At 37.5% G+C, this 19215-nt stretch overlaps 2 protein-coding genes across 6 annotated transcripts; both read right to left on the bottom strand.

Annotated features, from left to right (window-relative positions):
* Positions 1 to 249: 249 nt before the first annotated feature.
* LOC103972361 (cytochrome P450 714B3) lies at positions 250 to 4570 on the bottom strand. The gene is made up of 5 exons (XM_009386674.2): positions 4013 to 4570; positions 2386 to 2612; positions 2059 to 2306; positions 874 to 1234; positions 250 to 785 (listed from the first exon to the last, which is right to left on the bottom strand). The coding sequence occupies exons 1-5, from the start codon at positions 4293 to 4295 to the stop codon at positions 327 to 329; spliced, it is 1578 nt and encodes a 525-aa protein (XP_009384949.2). The 5' UTR covers positions 4296 to 4570; the 3' UTR covers positions 250 to 326.
* A 1662-nt stretch (positions 4571 to 6232) lies between these two features.
* On the bottom strand, positions 6233 to 14394 carry LOC135653280 (uncharacterized). 5 transcript variants are annotated; one of them, XM_065175087.1, is made up of 10 exons: positions 14162 to 14382; positions 13434 to 13719; positions 12222 to 12284; positions 11922 to 11984; positions 11601 to 11663; positions 10910 to 10969; positions 8397 to 8540; positions 7366 to 7458; positions 6744 to 6882; positions 6233 to 6650 (listed from the first exon to the last, which is right to left on the bottom strand). In XM_065175087.1, exons 2-10 carry the CDS (start codon positions 13659 to 13661, stop codon positions 6418 to 6420), a joined length of 1086 nt encoding a protein of 361 aa, XP_065031159.1. In that variant the 5' UTR covers positions 13662 to 13719; positions 14162 to 14382; the 3' UTR covers positions 6233 to 6417. The 5 variants fall into 5 exon arrangements, with proteins under 5 accessions (XP_065031159.1, XP_065031155.1, XP_065031157.1 ...); XM_065175083.1 differs by having other exon boundaries at positions 6233 to 6882; positions 14162 to 14394; XM_065175085.1 differs by having other exon boundaries at positions 6233 to 6882; positions 10910 to 10957.
* Between the last annotated feature and the right edge of the window lie 4821 nt (positions 14395 to 19215).

Here is a 19215-nt window from a genome sequence, read left to right as displayed (position 1 = left end):
CTACTCTGTGGAATCAAAGAGTGTTTTGATTCTATAACTGAAGTTCTTGAAAGTGCAGATAATTTAGTTGTCTTATTCGATCACAAGTGATGGATCCTAAATAGTCTGGGGCGGTTTGTTGTTGTTATTGTTGTATTCGATCATAGCAAACCAACAAAAGTATAGATTTGTGAACCATTTATTTGTGATCAGAATTTACTTGAGCTTTAGTGCATACGGTAAACTATTTCAATCTGATTCTGTGGAAGATTTAATTATGGTGACTTGTAGATTCTCACCAAGACTTGTATTACCATGGTTTTCTTGAAGAACAGAGTGTAGTTCGATCATTGATAGAGACCTGATGAGGTTACCAGGTCTTCTGCCTTCTTCAGTAGGAGCTCCACTCCATGTTCAGGCTCTACGATCAATCTCAGTGCAGGGGAGTGGCGGTAGTTTGGCGACAAGGAGATGCTGAACCTGAGAAGGATAAGGGAGAGGAGGACCTTCAGCTCGGTCATGGCGAAGTGCTGGCCGAGGCACGTCCGCGGCCCGACGCCGAAGGGGAGGTACGTCTGCGGGAGCTGGCAAGCGCCAAGGACCCCCCGGGCAAATCTCTCAGGGTTGAACTCCAGCACGTCCGGCCCCCAGATGCTGGGGTCGTGATGCAGCGCCGACGACTGCACGAAGATGCTGACGCCCTTGGGGATGCGAACGCCACCGAACTCCATCTCCTGCATCGTCTCTCTCGCCACGTATGCGCCAGGGGGGTACAGCCTCAACGTCTCCTGGATCACCATGGTCAGCTGCAACCGAGCAAAACGACGTTAACATGGAGACGATCGAAGAGAGATCTGTAGCCGTCAGTCTCCAGGGTTAACGCTGCTCGCTTACCGTCTTCATCTTTTGGAGGGAGTTAGCGTCCGGTGGCCGGTGGCCACAGACCGCCGCCGCCTCGGCGCGAGCGCGAGCCTGCCATTGTGGGTGGAGAGCGAGCAGCATGAGGCACCAAGACGTCGTCACGGCGGTGGTCTCGTGGCCGGCGAAGTAAACGTTCTTGCAGATGTCGACGACGAAGCTGTCGGGGGTGGCGGGGGAGGGAAGATCGTCGTCGGCGCTGCGAAGGATGGCTTGGAGTAGGCTCTTCTGCGAAGTGTACTGCTCGGTGCCATTGCTGTCCTTCACCGTCTTCAGGATTAGCGAACTGATTTCTCTGTTCAGCCGGTGCACTTCTCGGCCTCCTTTAGTAGGAAATCTGTGAGAACGACGGCGACAAATAAACAAGTTTAGTATCAAAGTTATTGAATATTTTAAATATTAATTAATATTTAATAAATAATAAATTTTATTTAAATTACATCACCTGATTAGCACCAAAAATATCAATAGAATAAATGCTTAAATGTTGATACCTATTTTTGTAGGATGTTAATATAATTTTTTTTTTACTTTATCTAAAATTATAAGATTATAAAAAATGATTTCTTAAGAAACCATTATGATTTCTATTTAATTATTTATTATTTATTTTATTTTTAAAATTTATATTATATGATTATATGATTATTTATTTATTTAAATAAAAAAATGTATGCATTATTAAATAAATATAAAAATTAAAAGGGTAAATTTATTATAAAATATTAAATGAACTTTTGAAATATAATTTTACCAAACAATACTCACCTTAATGCATAATTAAATTATAACTTGTTGAGACACGAGTAAGGAAACGAAACATTGGGAAAAGGAGGAGGATAAGTAGATATCCTAACATGATATAAAAAAACATATATTTTATATAATTTTTATTAAAACAAATATTATTTTATAATATTTTTATACTTCGTTACACTACTTAGACAAAAACACATATTACATTATAATGTTTTTATGCTACATTATGATGATATTGTTGAAAACACTATAATACAATATATAAAAAAATACTGAAATTGGATTGTTTCATATGAAAATAAAGAAAAAGAGGTATTTTTATATTAGGTGAAAAGAGAAAAATTCAATATATATATATATATATATATATTATATAGTGAAAATTGGGCCAATAGAATTTACCTTAAACCAGTGATTTCTGCAAATAGATTAGGACTCGAAACAGCCTTCTGCAGCTCCCTAATCTTCAAGAAGATCTCCTTCCCCCTGCTGTAATTACTCCCAAAGCATGTTCTTGAGATGACATCTGCGGAGTAGCGCCTCAAATCCTCGTCCACATTGATTGCTGCGGTTCCTCCGCTGAGCTCAACCTTCTCCTCCCATGACTTGAGCAATGGCCAGGCAGAGTCCACCATCAGCTCCACCATGCCCTGCACTTGGTCGGATGACATGCCGACGCCATTTCATGAGAATGTTATGTTTGGGAGGGAGGAAGTGATCTTTCCGTACCTTAACCTTGTCAGAGAAGAACTCTGGTGCTAAGATCTTTCTCTGGTGAGACCAAGATCTACCACTAGATTTCAAGATGCCTTGACCGAAGAGAGGCTCATGGCTCTTCTTCAAGTAAGAAGACTTCCCCAGGTCGAGAGATGAGCAGAGGCTGATCTCCTTCACCCAATCTGGATGGCTGACATGCAACACTACTGCGTTGCCCAGCGAGTACGTAAACACTGGACCTGATAAGAACAAGCTGATGTCTTATCAGCAACAGCAATATAATTATGTGACGATGGAAGAAGATTGTCAGGTTATGTAAGATACTACTGTTCCGGCACTAGAAAACCCAGTCTACTTTTTGATTTGATGAACAGTAATCCAAAGGCGAAAAGCCACCAGCTGACGGTGTCTCACCAATCAGGTATGTTACAGATATGTTCTACGAATCATGTTGGGTAAAGCGATGATGATCAACGCAAAGGAGAATAAACATAAATGGAGAGAGATCCTTTGTGGGACGTCAACGACGATGTGCTGCACCTTTACAGGTATGGATGTCGACTCGGCTTCTCCACTCATCTACTCAAATCATGCTCTACCTAGCACTTGAAAGCAGGAGGATCCTTTTTCTTGTACGACTCCACATCCTCCTCCTCCTCCCTCCTCTTCTCCCTGCTATATTCCTCGGTCTCTTTCCACAAACCAACCCATCCATCACGTCTCTATTTTGTTTCTCTTCACAGTGTCTTCGCTAGGCGAAAAAGAAAGGGGACACCATGTCTTCTGGAACGAAGAAGAGACACAAACCATCGGTGAGATAGAGATATGGCGATATACGTCCTGGTTTTTCTATCGATATTTGCAGATGGGATATGACGAGGAAAGAACAAACAACACTAGTTTAACATCGATACGTGTCCATCTTGGTTTCCTCACGATGGTATTTTGTCACCTCGACGTGCTAAGGTACCTCGACAAAGCTAAACCTATACGTGTATTCCTTGAATCGAGCCACAACAGACAAGTCTTACCCCCCTTAACGCTAAAAGATGTCGACCGCAAAGCTGTTGTGTAGCTACAGATTCTTAATGCTCCTCTCCTCTTACGTGCGTGGATGATATGATCGATCTATAAGACCTTTCGTTCTGATGCAATCATAGAGTTCTGATCGACATCATCGCTTGCGTCTAAAATTTTAAGGTCCGTAGGTGAGACATGATTTGACTACCTATTATACGATACGATCATTAAAGTAGAATTGCCACAGCAAACTTAGGACAAGCAGCATATTATGTGGACACAATTAGGACAAACTCACCGACGTTTTGTGATACTAAAGCTCTAAACTCTTATCGCTTGTTTCGTGTGTGGACGAAGGACGATGCATAAGATCTTTCGTTCTGATATCATCTTGAAGTCTGATTCGATATCATTGCATCTAACGAGTTAAGCGAGAAGGTGAATCGCTAAGATTCGACTGCGGTAATTTCGGTGATGCATACAACAGTGAAGGAAAAGATCCACCGATGTCTCAGTTTTTGCGCTCTTTAGCTATCAATCATTACAGAGTCCGAAGGTTACGTACTAAAAGGACTCAAAAGTACGAAGGGGAAAAAGGAGAAAGAATGATGCTGCGTACCGTACTCCTTCCTCCACTGCTCAAAGTGAGGGAACACATGCTGCGTAAACCCATGCTTTACCTCTCCTCCTCGGCCTCCTCGAGTCCTTTCCGCCATTAGAAGCCTCTTCATTTCCAGCGAGCTTCCATAGAGGAACAACGACGGCGGCCCTGCTATCCCTTGCTGCCTCAGCTTGCTGCGGATGCCTTGGGGTCGCAGCCACGCGATGTAGTAGAGGTAGACAACCAAGCTGCAAACTCCTATCAAACACAGAGAAAGCAAAACCTGCAGAGGCACCTCCATCTCTCTCTCTCTCTCTCTCTCTCTCTCTCTCTCTGAGCTGCCTACATGCTTATAATACTGATGCTGATGAAAAATGGGACACACACACACACACAAACACACACACACAGCTGCTTTTATGCTTATAATACTGATGCTGATGAAAAATGGGCTGCTTTATGAGGTGAGTACATAAACAGTGTGTTGCATGGGAACAGGGAAAAGAAGATGGGATCCATGCTAGATAACAAGCCCTCGGCTTCGGCTACACACAGGGATAACAGAAGACTCTATTCTCATAAAGCTGTTCCATCTTATCATTTAGGAGCCCTATGCAAGTAAGTGGACCACATGGACCATTGTTACTCTATATGAATCCATGGACTTGCACCATGCTCATAATTGTGTGTTCACTTGGTCACATAGGTTTATAATTTGATTAGGACAAGTTTGTCTAGATGCAGGGAAGAATCTTTTGGTGCATTTAAGAGCAGATTAGGCTGAACCAGTTAAAAAGTATTGGGGGGTGGGGGGGGAGTCACAGTTGGAAATGTACCTTCCCAACAAAGTCTATCTTAATCACAATATTCTATGCACCATTCATGTCATGCACCATTATCTTAGTCATTGCTAGGGAGACTTGTTGTCCATGCCTTGGGTTGGGCAAAAAGAAAAGGTATTCTGCATGCCTTAGTGGCTGAAAGCTGATTCCAGTGATGGAGACAGCAGCAGCTCGATGAAGCCCTTATCTGAAGATGTGCTATGAGTGCAGTCTTGTTGGTTCTTGTTGTCATGAATGATGGATGTGCTTTGAGTTCAGATCCAACATGGGAAGATCAAATACGAATAGTCAACTCTGAAGCTCCAAGATTTTTAGTGCCAAGCATGTGAATTCAAGTACAAATCGAGAATTTTTATTACCCAATGAAGAAGCGATTAGATTATGGAGATGAGAAGGTTTTTGATTTGTCAAAACATTATGTTTGTCTCCATTGGCCCTCTTGTTGAATGGGTGTGACTCATCTCACACCTGAACCTATTTTTTGTATTGAGGAGAACACAAAACTGATTTGAATTAGAGGAATTGGAACATAAACGTAGTTTTTAATTTCATTCCTTTTTTATCTCTTCACATCCTAATGTTTTACTTTTTGATGAAGTCTTCTTGTATCTCTTACTCAATTGTTCAGCCAGTGCAAAAACACAGAAATACTATGGCTTCTAATAATTATCTTATCACAATCTGGAACTGATAGAGAGATAACTGATCATAAGAGAGTCTAAATCATTGCTTCTAAATTATTAGTTTCTATGAGGCTTAAGAACACTGAATTTATTTCCCACAAGAAAAGCCCAAATTATAAATGCTTCCAGGCTACCTTGCAGTGTAAAGCCTCAAAGATACTGGTGTCCCTATAGAAGCTATGGTAGAGATTAAATCTTAACTACAGCCACATATATTAAAATGTTGTATTACCAAGTTAATAATATTCGAGAATTAAGTTATTTTACTTTTACTCTGTTAAATAAATATTGTCTTGAGGCATAGACTGGTGTGCCAAACTAAATAGGACAGTGACAAGGAAGGCATACATCCAAGAGAAACATTTATCTTTATATGACCTGCAGCCACAACACCATCATACAAAGAGATAAAGATGCCTAGGACAACTTGACTAGTGCTGGAACCAATATGATTAGTGACAGCAACAATTGTCCATGTGAAGCAGTCATCAAAAAGATATCATCAAACATTCCTCTGGAGTAGAAGGGAGAGCAAACCAAACCAAGGAGACACTAGCATTGAATATTTATGCCACATCATTTTCCTGCCTAAATTCCGCTATAGATGCTTACACAAACAAACAAATCAGTGGACATGATACTTATCACAGAGCCATCATCCAAGTGAAACAAAGACTCATGTGGCTCAACCAGGTCCTCAGAAAAGACCGATGTTGGCAAAAAGTTTTTTAAGTAGCTCTTTTATCCTCAAATGTTTTACAGGTTCAAGTGCTGGATATCTTTCTCATTCTGAAAAACTAGTGTGTGAAATGAAAATGACAAAACAAGTGAAAAAAATTAATTATGTGACTTATAACATATGAAGATTCCCTCTTGCACAAAATCAATCTCAAACAAATTAGTGGCCAGATCTAGAGCTGTTCTGTTTCACCAGATCAGCGCCACTAACATATTTGGCCATGAAAGAAATCAACCGGAAAGGGGCTCCAATAAGTGGGGCGTCTGAGAGAGGAACTGCCTCTGCTATTTCATTATTCTTAACTCCAGTGAAGTCTTCCTTGTGAATTTGGATTTCATCAAATGGAACTGTTGCAGGTTCACTTCCTCTTGGCTCATCTGATGGTGGTGGTCCTGGCCGGTTAACAGTTTCAGAATCCAAGTCATTGATGCCATTATTAGCACCAAAGTTCTCCTGCAGTTGGACGGAGGGATGAACAGTTTCACCTGAATCCTTTATCTTTTCCCTGAAGTCTGATACATAATGACTTGGAGAGGAAGCTCTATCCAGCATCTCGACCCCATTAAGGTCAGTACCAGAAGGATGACCACCATGTTTTTCAGGTACAATGTATGGTTCATTCACCTGAATGACAATAATAAAAGTTTCAGATTCAACAGGAACAATATTAGAGATCCAATCAAACAGATTGTCAAACTACTTGGAGCTACACCAGTCCTATTCCTTGAGATGACTCTTATAAAATGTTTTAAAGGAAAAAAGATTATGTATATTGCAAAACATGGATGGTTAAGTCAATGACCATGAAGATTCAAGTAATGTGTATTGTTGTTCCTCCAATTTTGATCCCATTTAATGAGAATCAGGCTCAAGAAAGAATTTTTGGTCTATCAATCTGATCAGATAATTTTAAATACATGAAGGGTGATAGTCTGGCCAAGTCAATTTGGCATGTCGATATGATCAATCAAAACATGTGAACGAAGAATGTAGCACTAGGAAGTTGAGTACTCTTATTTCATAAAATATGAACTTCATAAATCATGTTCCATATAAATACATAAAAATGAATAAGAAGGAATTGAAGACTGGCATTTCACTTGTAACCTTCTCAGAAAGCTCTGTACTTCCAGATGTTTGATCACCAAACAGGGCACTGGATGCTTCTGTTTGTTGTGCAGAGAAATCATCTTCAGGAAGCTGCAACAATATTCTGTATACTAATAGTGCTAAAAGAAGCGACATGGCCAACAGTATAAGTTTCATAGTGAAAACAAATGCACAAAACTCAAATCCTGCAGACTTTCAGTTCTAGGCCCTTGCTTTTCCTTCCTATTTATGAAAATTACTCGGGTGCAATTTTAAACAGTTATATACACACACACAAATTGCTACAAGCACCTTTATCTTCTGAAATTTATTGAAAATTAAACCCATCAAAATGAGGATCTTCGCTGATCTATAGATGTCCAACAGGGCGTGAAAGCCATGTAAACCAGTCCTTACTGCAATTTGGCTAGAATACCATGTCAAATTGCACCTTAGAAGTGCATCTTCCAAATGCTTATTTAGAATTGTTCTCAAGTTACCAGAACCATCCTTTTTCCTGTAAATGCATTTATGGCTTATAATAACAACTAGAGAAAAAGCCTTCTCCTGCTTATATTTGAGTCGGCCACACTGTTCTTTTCACCGGTTAGCTCTATGAGGGCAAAATCCACATATAAATCTTAGAATATGTGGGTTTCCTTTCCGATGCTTCTAAGACCCCATCAGTCTTCATCCGAGTCCCAAGCATAATTATGACCATCGATTAAAAGAAGTGTTTTGACAAACATATTTATAGTCACTACATTTAAAACTGTGGAATATTTCCAAGAATTATCATCCATTATAGATCTATTTGGATCTAGAATAATTCAAATTATATATGAAAATTTGTTAAATCAGCAGATGACACCTTGAGACCCCATGAACAGAACCTAGTCCAAATTTAACCGAACCTGGGTAATAGGGATAGCTCACTGTTGTGGAATAGTTCAGGATATGGCAAACCATATTAATACCACAAAATTAAGGTAATTTATTAATAAACTCAGTAAATAGTTTATACTAAAAAGCTGGCATAAAAAAGCAACCTTTGTCATCGTCTCAGTCATGTTTTCATGTGAAGGAGCTCTCTCCTCAATGCTTTGAATCTTTTGCTCCAAGCCCGTCACCTTTTCCATCAACTGTTGATTTTCTTCGAAAAAAGTGTTTCTCAATCCTTGCAACTCTTTTACCTGCCAGGCTTTGTTATTTAATAGTCATATCAGAAATTTAGATTCTAAAGAGTTTGAGAAACTTACTCTGTGAATACACAAGAAGTTTGTAACATGAAACACAAGAGACAGAATATAGTTGAGGACATACTGATTGAAATTGAACCTGGTCAACAAGTTTATGAATCCTAAGACTTGAGATTTTAAAAACCGGTGACATGTGGATAAACCATAACAATAAGAGTTTGCATTTACAAATGGCATATGGTTGGTATAATTTCATCATGATTTTCTATGTTTGTTGCTCAAGGTTACATGCGTGTATGAAACTCTGAGACAAGGAAATCAATGTTGCCTGGGAAGGTACATACAGGTCAATACTTACCAGTCAGGCATGAAACGGCAAGCGGAGCGTCCAATTTCGAATTTCAAATGGTCCATGTATGGTACAGGGCTTAGTGCCTAGTAAGCCCTATGAACTAAGTGGTAAGCTCCTTTCTTTGATGTTTCATTTCTTAATCCTGAACCCAACACCTCCCAACCCCCCCCCCCTCCGCCACTACCTCCGCTTCCCTTTTTCTCTGTACCATGATACATTCTGGCATACTATTTGTTGATATGCTGGAACAGAATGGTCCAGGCCGTCGGGCCATAGGCCAGCATAGGTATGATTCCTGAAATTGAAAACACTGTTTTGAAGTGTCTTAGCTTAGGTGGTTCTTTCACTATCAGATGGACAGGGACAGCTCCAAAATTGAAAATGATGTGACAGGCTATGCTTGTTGTGGGTGGCTGAATGCGAACATTACATCCTAACGTGACATTATGGTCATGCCATGTTATCCATGAATGCATGTTTCTTGGCCCTCAAGTTGATGAATGGTCCTCTACAACAAAGACCCAAGAACTGATCATATGAAGGATAACTATCACCACCTAATTTCCTACAATGACATCCTTGAAAAAGAACACTCTCCTTTAACTGACAAGCCCTCTGTACTTAAAGGAGTTCTACTCTCAAGGCCAAGTTAAACACAAGATCAGCAGTTATTCCCCTTTGAGGTTGCTACCTTTTCTCTAAAAAGTGCAAAATTGAGCGTCAGAGAGTTGTATCTGGTCTTGATGATCTGTACCTCAACCTTCTTGTAACTCCTTGAGGCCTAATCACTATGTATGCAGCTGCCACATCATCCTCTGTCCCTCCCCCAAAAGTAACCATTGGCAATAAGGGGTTTATTTATGATATAATCAAACACCAATAAGAGTAACGAGTGTGCTTCCCTAAGTTGAGCAGTCTGATATATTGATTCAATTCTCTAGAAATTCTGCTCTCATCACATAACTTCTCAAGCCATCTGTTTACTGAAACCTAAATTTGTGGATCCTTAAAACAAGATAAATCTAAGCCTATAAGTGTTGCTAAAAATGCAGTTCTTACCATGTGAAACTATCTGAGTCATTTCATTTTGAAACTTAAATTGTGGGCCTTAGTGACAAATGAACAGAACTGCACAAACAAGTGTTCAAACAAGCTTCAACCACCCCTTTGATTGTGAACCAAATTGATCAAGGTCCTGGACACTAGGAATCTTTAAACCGGACTCGCAAGCCCTTAACTTCTTTTGGGCCCTCACCGCCTTACATTGCTTCTTTGTTGTGGGAAGTTGAATCTGGGGAAGCAAAAAGGAGGCTGGATAACAAGCATAATTTTTCTTTATTGTTCTCATTGCCTTTGGGTTCTGCCAACACTTATGTTGGCAATTCTTGTGGCTGTGCCAACCATCAAACAGCATGAGGGTCACTACAATATTTCAAAACTTGTTTTAAATACATGTTTAGGAAGTTTCTAAGGGTATCAACACTACATGTTGTCATCATTTATCTTTTTTTTCAGGCCTACTATAAATAACAGCAAACTAATGATGCACTATAGATGACAATTCTTCAGTTTTGATGGATGATGTATCCTAATAGTAACATAATCAAGCACATATTGACAAGTCAAAACCGTTGCAGGATCATGAGGATTTCATAAAGCTAAGTCTAGATGTTTAATCAAGGATTCTTGCATGGATGTTCAATCATGACTTTCACCATTCAGAACAGAAACTTGTTGAACGAGTGAAATAACAAGAAGATGTTAAAACAATAGTAAATATTGTGTATAACATCCATTAATAACTTAAACGAAAACATCCATCAGCACTCAAGTGCTCTTTCTGTCTCTCAAATGACATTCTGACATAATTTGGAGAAAATCATAAAATAAAAATAAAATCTAGGATACAAAGTAAATTAGCCTAGTCTAAATATCTTAATGGCATGGTATCTATATCCATAAATCTTATTATTCTGCCAACATGAAGAATAGAGCTGGTTGAATTACATACCTGTGTATCAAGTGCAGTGCTAGCTTCCTCTACCCTAGCAATCCTTTCCTTCAATGAGATCTAAATAGTCAAAATTTTAAGTCATTACTCTACCATAAGAACTGAATGCATCATGGAGTTCTAGAAAGATGATGCTTGTTGGAAAAGTATGAGTAATGAGAACCATAAATATACATTTTTTACATGATGCTATGGTATACACAGTAAGGACCAGTAATTAAACCGTCGATAAATTATTATTAAATCCTTGATAAATTATTAATGATATCTCAGAAGAAATAGGATGTACATAGCATTTCATTGTTATTAGTTTAAATTTGATTATAATTAGTCAAAGAAGAAATCATGGACCTTTCCCATGGGATCTATAATAACAATTATACAAGCAAACTGGAATATAATTATAGGCATTGATACGTCAAGACTGACTATCAGCAAAATTGTATCAACTGCAAAAGAATAATGGCATCTTTGACACTAAACTAATGCTCAGTCAATGCCATTAATTCGGCAAATCTTGTCATCCTACTAGTGGCACTGTAAATCTAAAATAATAATCATTAATGTGAATATGCCAACAAGAACAGGTCAGAACAACTAGCCAAATTACTGTTCTAAAGATATCAGAAGGAACTACCTTGGAAAAATGGAGAATATATTTCATTTAAAGGCATAGTGATTCGATAATTACCTCTGTTAGAACCAAGCTGTCTTTGATACTCTCGACATTCTTGAGTTTCTCCTCTACAAAAGCCTGCATACCCATATTAGCAATAGTCCTTAATCAAAAGCCTGGAGTAAGATGCAAGTGCACTAAAAATGAACTGTATCCACAAAAACAGGGACACACTCATGTTTGCTACACATATGGAATTCACTTGTGAAACCTTAATCGCTAAGAAAAACCAAATGCTGAAACCTCCACATATTCTACACCTACACTGAACGCATGGAAAATTGCAAGTTTGAGAGGCACACGATGATGGCATTTTGCATGATAATCAGTAATTACCTCTTTTTGCGCACATAAGTCTACTTCTTCCTGTAAAACTTTAATTTTCTCCTCCAAGTTGGCCTGCAAGTGGTAGGAGCATGAGAAACATATGTTTCAAGACAAGTTAACAACAGTAAAAGGATCTATCATGCCATATTGTTCATTGTTTGTCAAGTGCGTGAAGGTATAGCTAACAACGAAAAAAAAAAGATGAGAGAATGGCTGATATATGCGTGGCGTGATATTCTTATTCTTTCTTCATAAATTTATTGCAGAGATTATAACAGCAATTCTAACTTTAAGGGGGGCATAGATTGCCTGTTTCTGGAACCACAAAGCTTTCTCATACTCCAACTCTCTGACTTGTTCCTGTAATTTGGCCTGTAACATATAGACAAAGATGAGATCTTTCAAAGAAAGATTCAGCCTTACATCATATAGTAAATGTGACTGAAACCACTCTCAGGAAAGTGTTGATCATTAAGTCTTCCCATTTAATCAATATTGGTGCACTTGAGTGAAAAATCAGCACCATTAAACATAATAAAGTATATGTGAAGAGACGAGGAAAATACCCAGTCCCTTTTATGAAATCCCACAGTACAATGCAAATAGTAACTTAATTTGTGGTCTACAACCATTTAAAGAAGACTTTAAATGGTCTACAACCATTTAATTTATGGTCTACAATCGATATTCGTGCACTTGAGTAAAAAATCAGCACCATTAAACATAATAAAGCATATTTGAAGAGACAAGGAAAATACCCGGTCCCTTTCATGATATCCCACGGTACAATGCAAATATTAACTTAGTTTGTGGTCTACAACCATTCAAAGAAGAATTTTCTTTCACATGTTTTGGAATGGTATCAGCACTAATTCTTCCCATTTACTAATGCAATGAATGTTTGTGATGTTTTTTTAACAAATGGTACCAGCCAAGGAAGATCTCCACATAGCACGGATAGTACTAAATCCTGAAAATGAGATTGTTGTAATATGAAAGCAGGCCTTGGTACAATGGTAAGGTTGCTCCTCTATGAGCTCTCGTAATTAGAAGTAAGGTGCATAAATTAATGCTCCCTGCATTGGTGGAAGCATCATGCATTGGGTACACCCTTTAAATTGTTATCAGATAAAACAAATATATATGTTGAGTACAAGTCAAAAAAATTAGCATGACAAGTATCTGATAGTAATTGTGCCCTTACTAGGGTATATAAACGTAATAACCTATCACAAGTTTATATTTGAACAATCGTCTAATTTAAATTTGGATTCTGACTGGATCCATTCTGAACATGAGACAAATATAACTCTAAGCAGCATATATTGAAATTCCACTAGAAAGAACTTATCTCCGCAATACATTAGATTGAGATTCAAACAATATTCAGGTTATTTTGTGCAGCTTATTACAAATGGTTTTCAAGTCAGAATATAATCATTGATGATGAGCAACAAGAAATTCGTAATTGTTTAATCGATAACACTATGTAAATGGATCACGGAACAGCATTGGACTTACAAAGTTCTCTTCATATATCTTGTTCTTGTCATGCTCCATATCTGATTCAGACACTCCAACATTCTGACCATGGACATCAGTGGAATTATGTGCATTGCAATTTTCCTCCAGACCAGAACCATTGTTTGACTCCTGCACAGCCACTTTTTCAGAATTGGATGTGGCATCTTCTGCAACTTTATTCTGGTTGCCTTTCTTTTTCTTGTTCTTCTTCTTCTTTGCATCCATTGTTTAGCTTCACAGCAAGAAACACTCGATTCTCTCACTCCAGCACCGAATTCACTATCTATACAGAAAAGAAAGAATTGAGGCAATGCTTGCAAATATTCTTACTCATAGATAGATCAAGAATATATAACGCTAAACAAGAATATCATGTTTTAGTGAAAAAAAAAACTTTTGCCAGATATATTCTCTTATCCAATGATCTAGAAATGTCAGCATATCATGTCATTCGATTAACTCAACCGGAACACATATATACGCAATGTATACAAATCTTTAAGATTCCACCAATCCCTTCCAGGAAAGGGTGGAAAGCAACAAGAAACCAATCAAACGCCTCACATCAAACAAACGACTAAACTTACACATTCCATATTGGGAACCCAGGGAAAGAAAGGCGCAACTCACAGTTCAATAAAACAGCCTAACATAAAGCAAATAGAAAGAGATCTACATCAGAGAACGACCGAAGATCCAAAATCTTCAGATCCAAAGATCCAAACCTTTGAAAGAACACGAATCTAGGGATCAATAATCCCCGAAGTGTGCAGAGATTCCCTCACTTAAATCAAGATTGTGATGAAACCCAACCCTAGAACCGATCAAGAAGGTCGCAATCCGTCCCGGATCGATCGAAGACTGAATGACGCGTCCCGAGATCGAATTCCCAAAGGTCGGTGCTCTTTAGGGCTACGAGATCTGTCTTTGTTTGGGGAAGAAAGAGGGAGAGAGGGAGGGGGAGTATTTAAGGGTTTGAGCGAAACGTCGACAAAGCAGCATACAAACGATTAATGCACATGTCATGCCCCATCTCGACCGTCTGTTCAGTGGGGGCCATCAGATTTGTGGTTGGAAATGGTCAACCAAATAATTTCTTCTTAGGACGACGTAGAGTTGACCGATATGATTCCATCACAATGAATACTGCAAATGGAATAAAGATAGCCTCTTAATTTGGGTTAATTTTTTTTGCTAATCAGTCAAATTAATTGTCTAAATATCAAATATTTGTCAATAAAATATCAAAAAATAATTTAAACTAATATTTAGACATACCTTTATTCTTAATTTATAAGATTGTAATTTTGACTACGTAAAACTAATCTGAACTGTAGTATATCCAACACAATGTACGCATAAAATATTGTTAGATTATATAGTTATATAATTAGGTAATATATATTATATATATGATTGTATTTTAGTTATGATTATCGATCAATAGAAAGTAAATTCTAGAATTTATTAGGAGATTATCGATGGATCTCTTCTAATTATTTATTTTAGATTATTTACTCTCGTTTATAAAAGGATAAAATACTAAACAAATAACGTGTGAATACATGAATAAATGGATATTCTTACACATACCTTTATTCTTAATTTATAAGATTGTAATTTTGACTAGGTAAAACTAATTTGAATTGTTGTATATCCAACACAATGTAGGCATAAAATATTATTAGATTATATAGTTATATAATTAGGTAATATATATTATACATATGATTGTATTTTAGTTATGATTATCGATCAATAGAAAGTAAATTCTAGAATTCATTAGGAGATTATCGATGGATCTCTTCTAATTGTTTATTTTAGATTATTTACTCTCGTTTATAAAAGGACAGGATACTAAACAAATAACGTGTGAATATATGAATAAATGGATATTCAAGATAAATAGATAAAAAGAGACGAAGATATGATATTAATTAGATATTATAAAACTTTTCTTATCTCTCCTTAGTCACATGAATATCTCTTATTTGTCTCTAATATAATTCTTATAAGTTTTGTGAAATATAGGAAGAGAAGAGAATATGAATCTAGTTCTTTTTGTAAATCGACATTACGATAGCTTTCGGATTCGACGACGGTGCACCTGCACATCATATAAAATATTTCTGAATGATATCTAAATTTACGCACCATATATTTAGATCTACAGTTATTTGATTTCAAATATTAGTATCAAAAAAATTATATAATAGTAGCATAATGATGATTTTTTTATAATTATAATTAGTATCAAAGCTATGCTTAAAATTAAATACTTTACATATATTTATTAGTACATTTCACTCAAAAAAGGTGTTATTCGACTTTCATTTATGATGCATGGAAGATTTGTCTATTTTTTTTATTTGTTTTTCTATCTAGTCTATCTTATCATCTACTTATGTATGATGTAAGGTTTCTCGAGTTTGATCAACAAATTACCATCGACAGCTTACTATCGATGATAGTATTATTGAGGGCAACGACCTCTAGTGGTCGCTAACCTAGTCGCAAGCAGCAACTGACATTAATAAGAGATTATAAATCTTCTCTCATTTTCTCTTAGTCATATAAACTGATTAATGAGAGAGTATATATCTATTCTCATCTCCCATTTGTTCATGATCTACCTCTCATAACGGTCCTATGAAGGATAAAAAGAAACGAGAAGGCTAGTCTACTTCTTCTTGTATATCTGCATCGCTATAGTCATTGGATTCGACAATAGTGCACTCTCATTAATCGGATAAAACCTTTTTGAATGACATCAAAAGGCACACATCATAAATTTAGATATATTATTATTTGATTTTTCATATAATAATAGAATAATGATGATTTTTATGCTTACAAACATATCATCCTAGCTTTCATAATATTAATACATTTTTCTGCAGTTTATAAGCTTGATTGGAGTTTGATCATTTGCCATTTAGAGTGCATCTACATAGATTTCATATAGTTAATGTGAAAAATAATATTTATTTTCCTAGTGGATTAGTCTTTGGGCCTAAAGTAATGTCGGGCATTAGTTGGATATCATGTCATGCTTTACCTACCCTAATAAATGATGTTTCATTTTACTGGGTAAAGATGTATAATAAATCATAATTATACATACATGGGAATATCCATCAACTTAAATTATGATAGTTAGAGAGTTGTAATAGTATTAGTATAAACAACTTTAAGCCGTTGCCTCAGGGCCGACGCGACTTGATTCGGGTCTGAATGATGGGGGATCTTCTTGGGACGACCCTTGAGACTGCAGGAGATTGACTGCGATGGTCCGATCGCGAAGGAGTCATCGTTTCCTCCAAGATGGGGCTCCTCGCTTGGGCGTTTAGTGGGAGACCTCCATCTTCGCACCTGCACACAGGTCGGGTCGGGAGAGCTCGGCTCGACCCCTCCGACGATCAAGTTAGTGAATAGTCACATGGGGTTTTCTATCTGTTGTCTCCCTGGCCTTTCCGTTTAGAACACGAGGGTATTTATATAGAAGCTTATTGTTTCCTGATGTGCCCGCTTGTAGGGAGTAGGATCGTACTCCTGGTAACGTCTGACAGCGGTGTTGACATAGCGTGAAGGATCGAGCCTAAGCAGGATGTTAATGTGCCTCGGCCGGCGTTCCGGTCCGTATTGACTAGGTGCTGCGAGACGTCATCTGGGACAACTGACGTCAACCCGAGTCTTATCGCTATTATTACCCTTATCAAATAGTAGGATGAATTGGAGGGAAAGAAGAATGACTCTCTTCGGTGTAACTTCAAATTGAACAGGTTGAAAATATATGTGAATATATATGTATATATATACTTTAATTTTATAATATCTGAATATATGAATATATATATGTATATGTATATATACAAACCAGTCAGATAAATAATTTTAATATCTCATATTTGTATTTATACAAGTATTTTAATTTATAATAAATTTTTTTATTCAACACGAAAGAATCTTACTATTTATTTATGGGAAGATAGATTTGGACTAATTCAACCACGTTTTTAAGATTGTAATATCTGTGTACTTATGTCAGACAAAAAAAAGTTTCAGATAAGGTATGACATTGATTCCAGATTGACTCTTTTATCTTACCCTGCCATGAAAAGGACAACCACAAGATCAAGCAAATGCTTTCCCCACTTAGATTCGCTTCTCAATTTGGCACACCCCTCCAATGAATCTGAACCAGCCGTGACCCCATTAAGACGATGCAGTGATCTCTCTCTCTCTCTCTCTGCGCTTTCTTCAACCTCTTGGTCATCTGCTTGATCTTTTAAAATTATTGTAACATCTTGATTAGTCCGACATCGAAAGTGGATAAGATTAAGATTAATCTATAAGAGTCTGATGAATATATTATTATCAATTTCAGTTGAAGTATTTTGGTCAGTAATTTAGATCAAATAAAGTTGATAGATCAATTAGCACATCAGACTCGGATCATGACAAAATATGCTATATGTTGATGATCATTTCTGCGGGCCAAACCCAATCACCAAAAGCCTTCAACATCAGCTTGATCTTCTAATGCGATCTCTGCGCCGACAACACTGATTTTTTTTTGACATCGATAGCAGTCTGCCTGCCATTACTGTATGACTACTGTACGTCTAATTTTTTCCGAATAAGATGACAGTATCTTTTAGATTTCTTCCTTTTTCTAGCAAAAACTACACATACCATGGATTTCTACGATTCAGCTTCATCAGATTAATGAGTCATTAGAACGAATATAGACACTATCAATCTTTTTATTAAGAAGAATTTTAACATATTTTTCTTTGTGAAAAATAGGAGCAAATTAATCATGAACGAGGCTTGTCACATCCGTCATGTATCACAAGAAGAGATAAATCTAGACATACAGTGGCCTACCACTGTCTTAATTAGTGGAAGGCTCATAATTAGTAGGCCGTCATTTTGATCACCCTTCATCAATCATGAATAACTTATTTGTACTTTCCATGCGAGAGAAACTTTGAAGAAAGAAATCTTTGTGCAGGTCACTTCCACCTCACACTGCTGACCTGAAAAGATTCCTTGGTTGTGGACTGACATCAATGTAAAATCTCTCAACCAGCAGACGAAGAATCCATCGGATGTTACTTCATCGATGCACAGGACAGGATACTTTTAATTAATTATACTTTATTTAAATAACATTTTTTAATGTTAGTAAGCTAACATGGCACCTTCTAGAATATTCTGATTTTATTTTTTAGATTAATTATAAAAAAAATATCCAAAGAAAGAAAAGAAAAAAATATATATCATATGATTGAATCCGCCAACTATTTAGCCTGGAACATCGTGAGTCATAGGTTGGCGAATCTGACATTATGACGCGCCGGATCTGCTAAAGCGTTCCTTCTCTGTCGGATCCGGAAAGTTGGAGGCAGTCGCGGAACTTTCCATTAGTTTTTTAAGGGTCATTTCCTGCTCTCTCGTGGCTTGTATCGCGACACAAAGCTGGTGCTGTGAACGTCACCTCACGTGCGCGGACAAATCCCAAGCCCTGCAGCCGATGCCTTTTCCGTCCGCTCTTCCATTCCTTTTCTTATATTTAGTATTTTATATGCTTGGTTGCCATTCGGGTGCACTTCGAGATTCGTGCTGCAGCGCGTAGTCATCGGTGGCGCAGTTTTGGCCATATGGAGACAGATTAGGGGTAGTTTGGGTATTTCATAATTATGAGCCCCTGGAGGGTTCGACCGTCGTTAAATGCCCCCCTCGTCTCCCGTTGCTTCGCTCGGGCTTCGCCTTC

This window comes from Musa acuminata, chromosome BXJ3-11 (genome assembly GCF_036884655.1).
Source record: "Musa acuminata AAA Group cultivar baxijiao chromosome BXJ3-11, Cavendish_Baxijiao_AAA, whole genome shotgun sequence".
NCBI lineage: Eukaryota > Viridiplantae > Streptophyta > Magnoliopsida > Zingiberales > Musaceae > Musa > Musa acuminata.
This window is presented reverse-complemented; position numbering and strand designations above follow the sequence as displayed.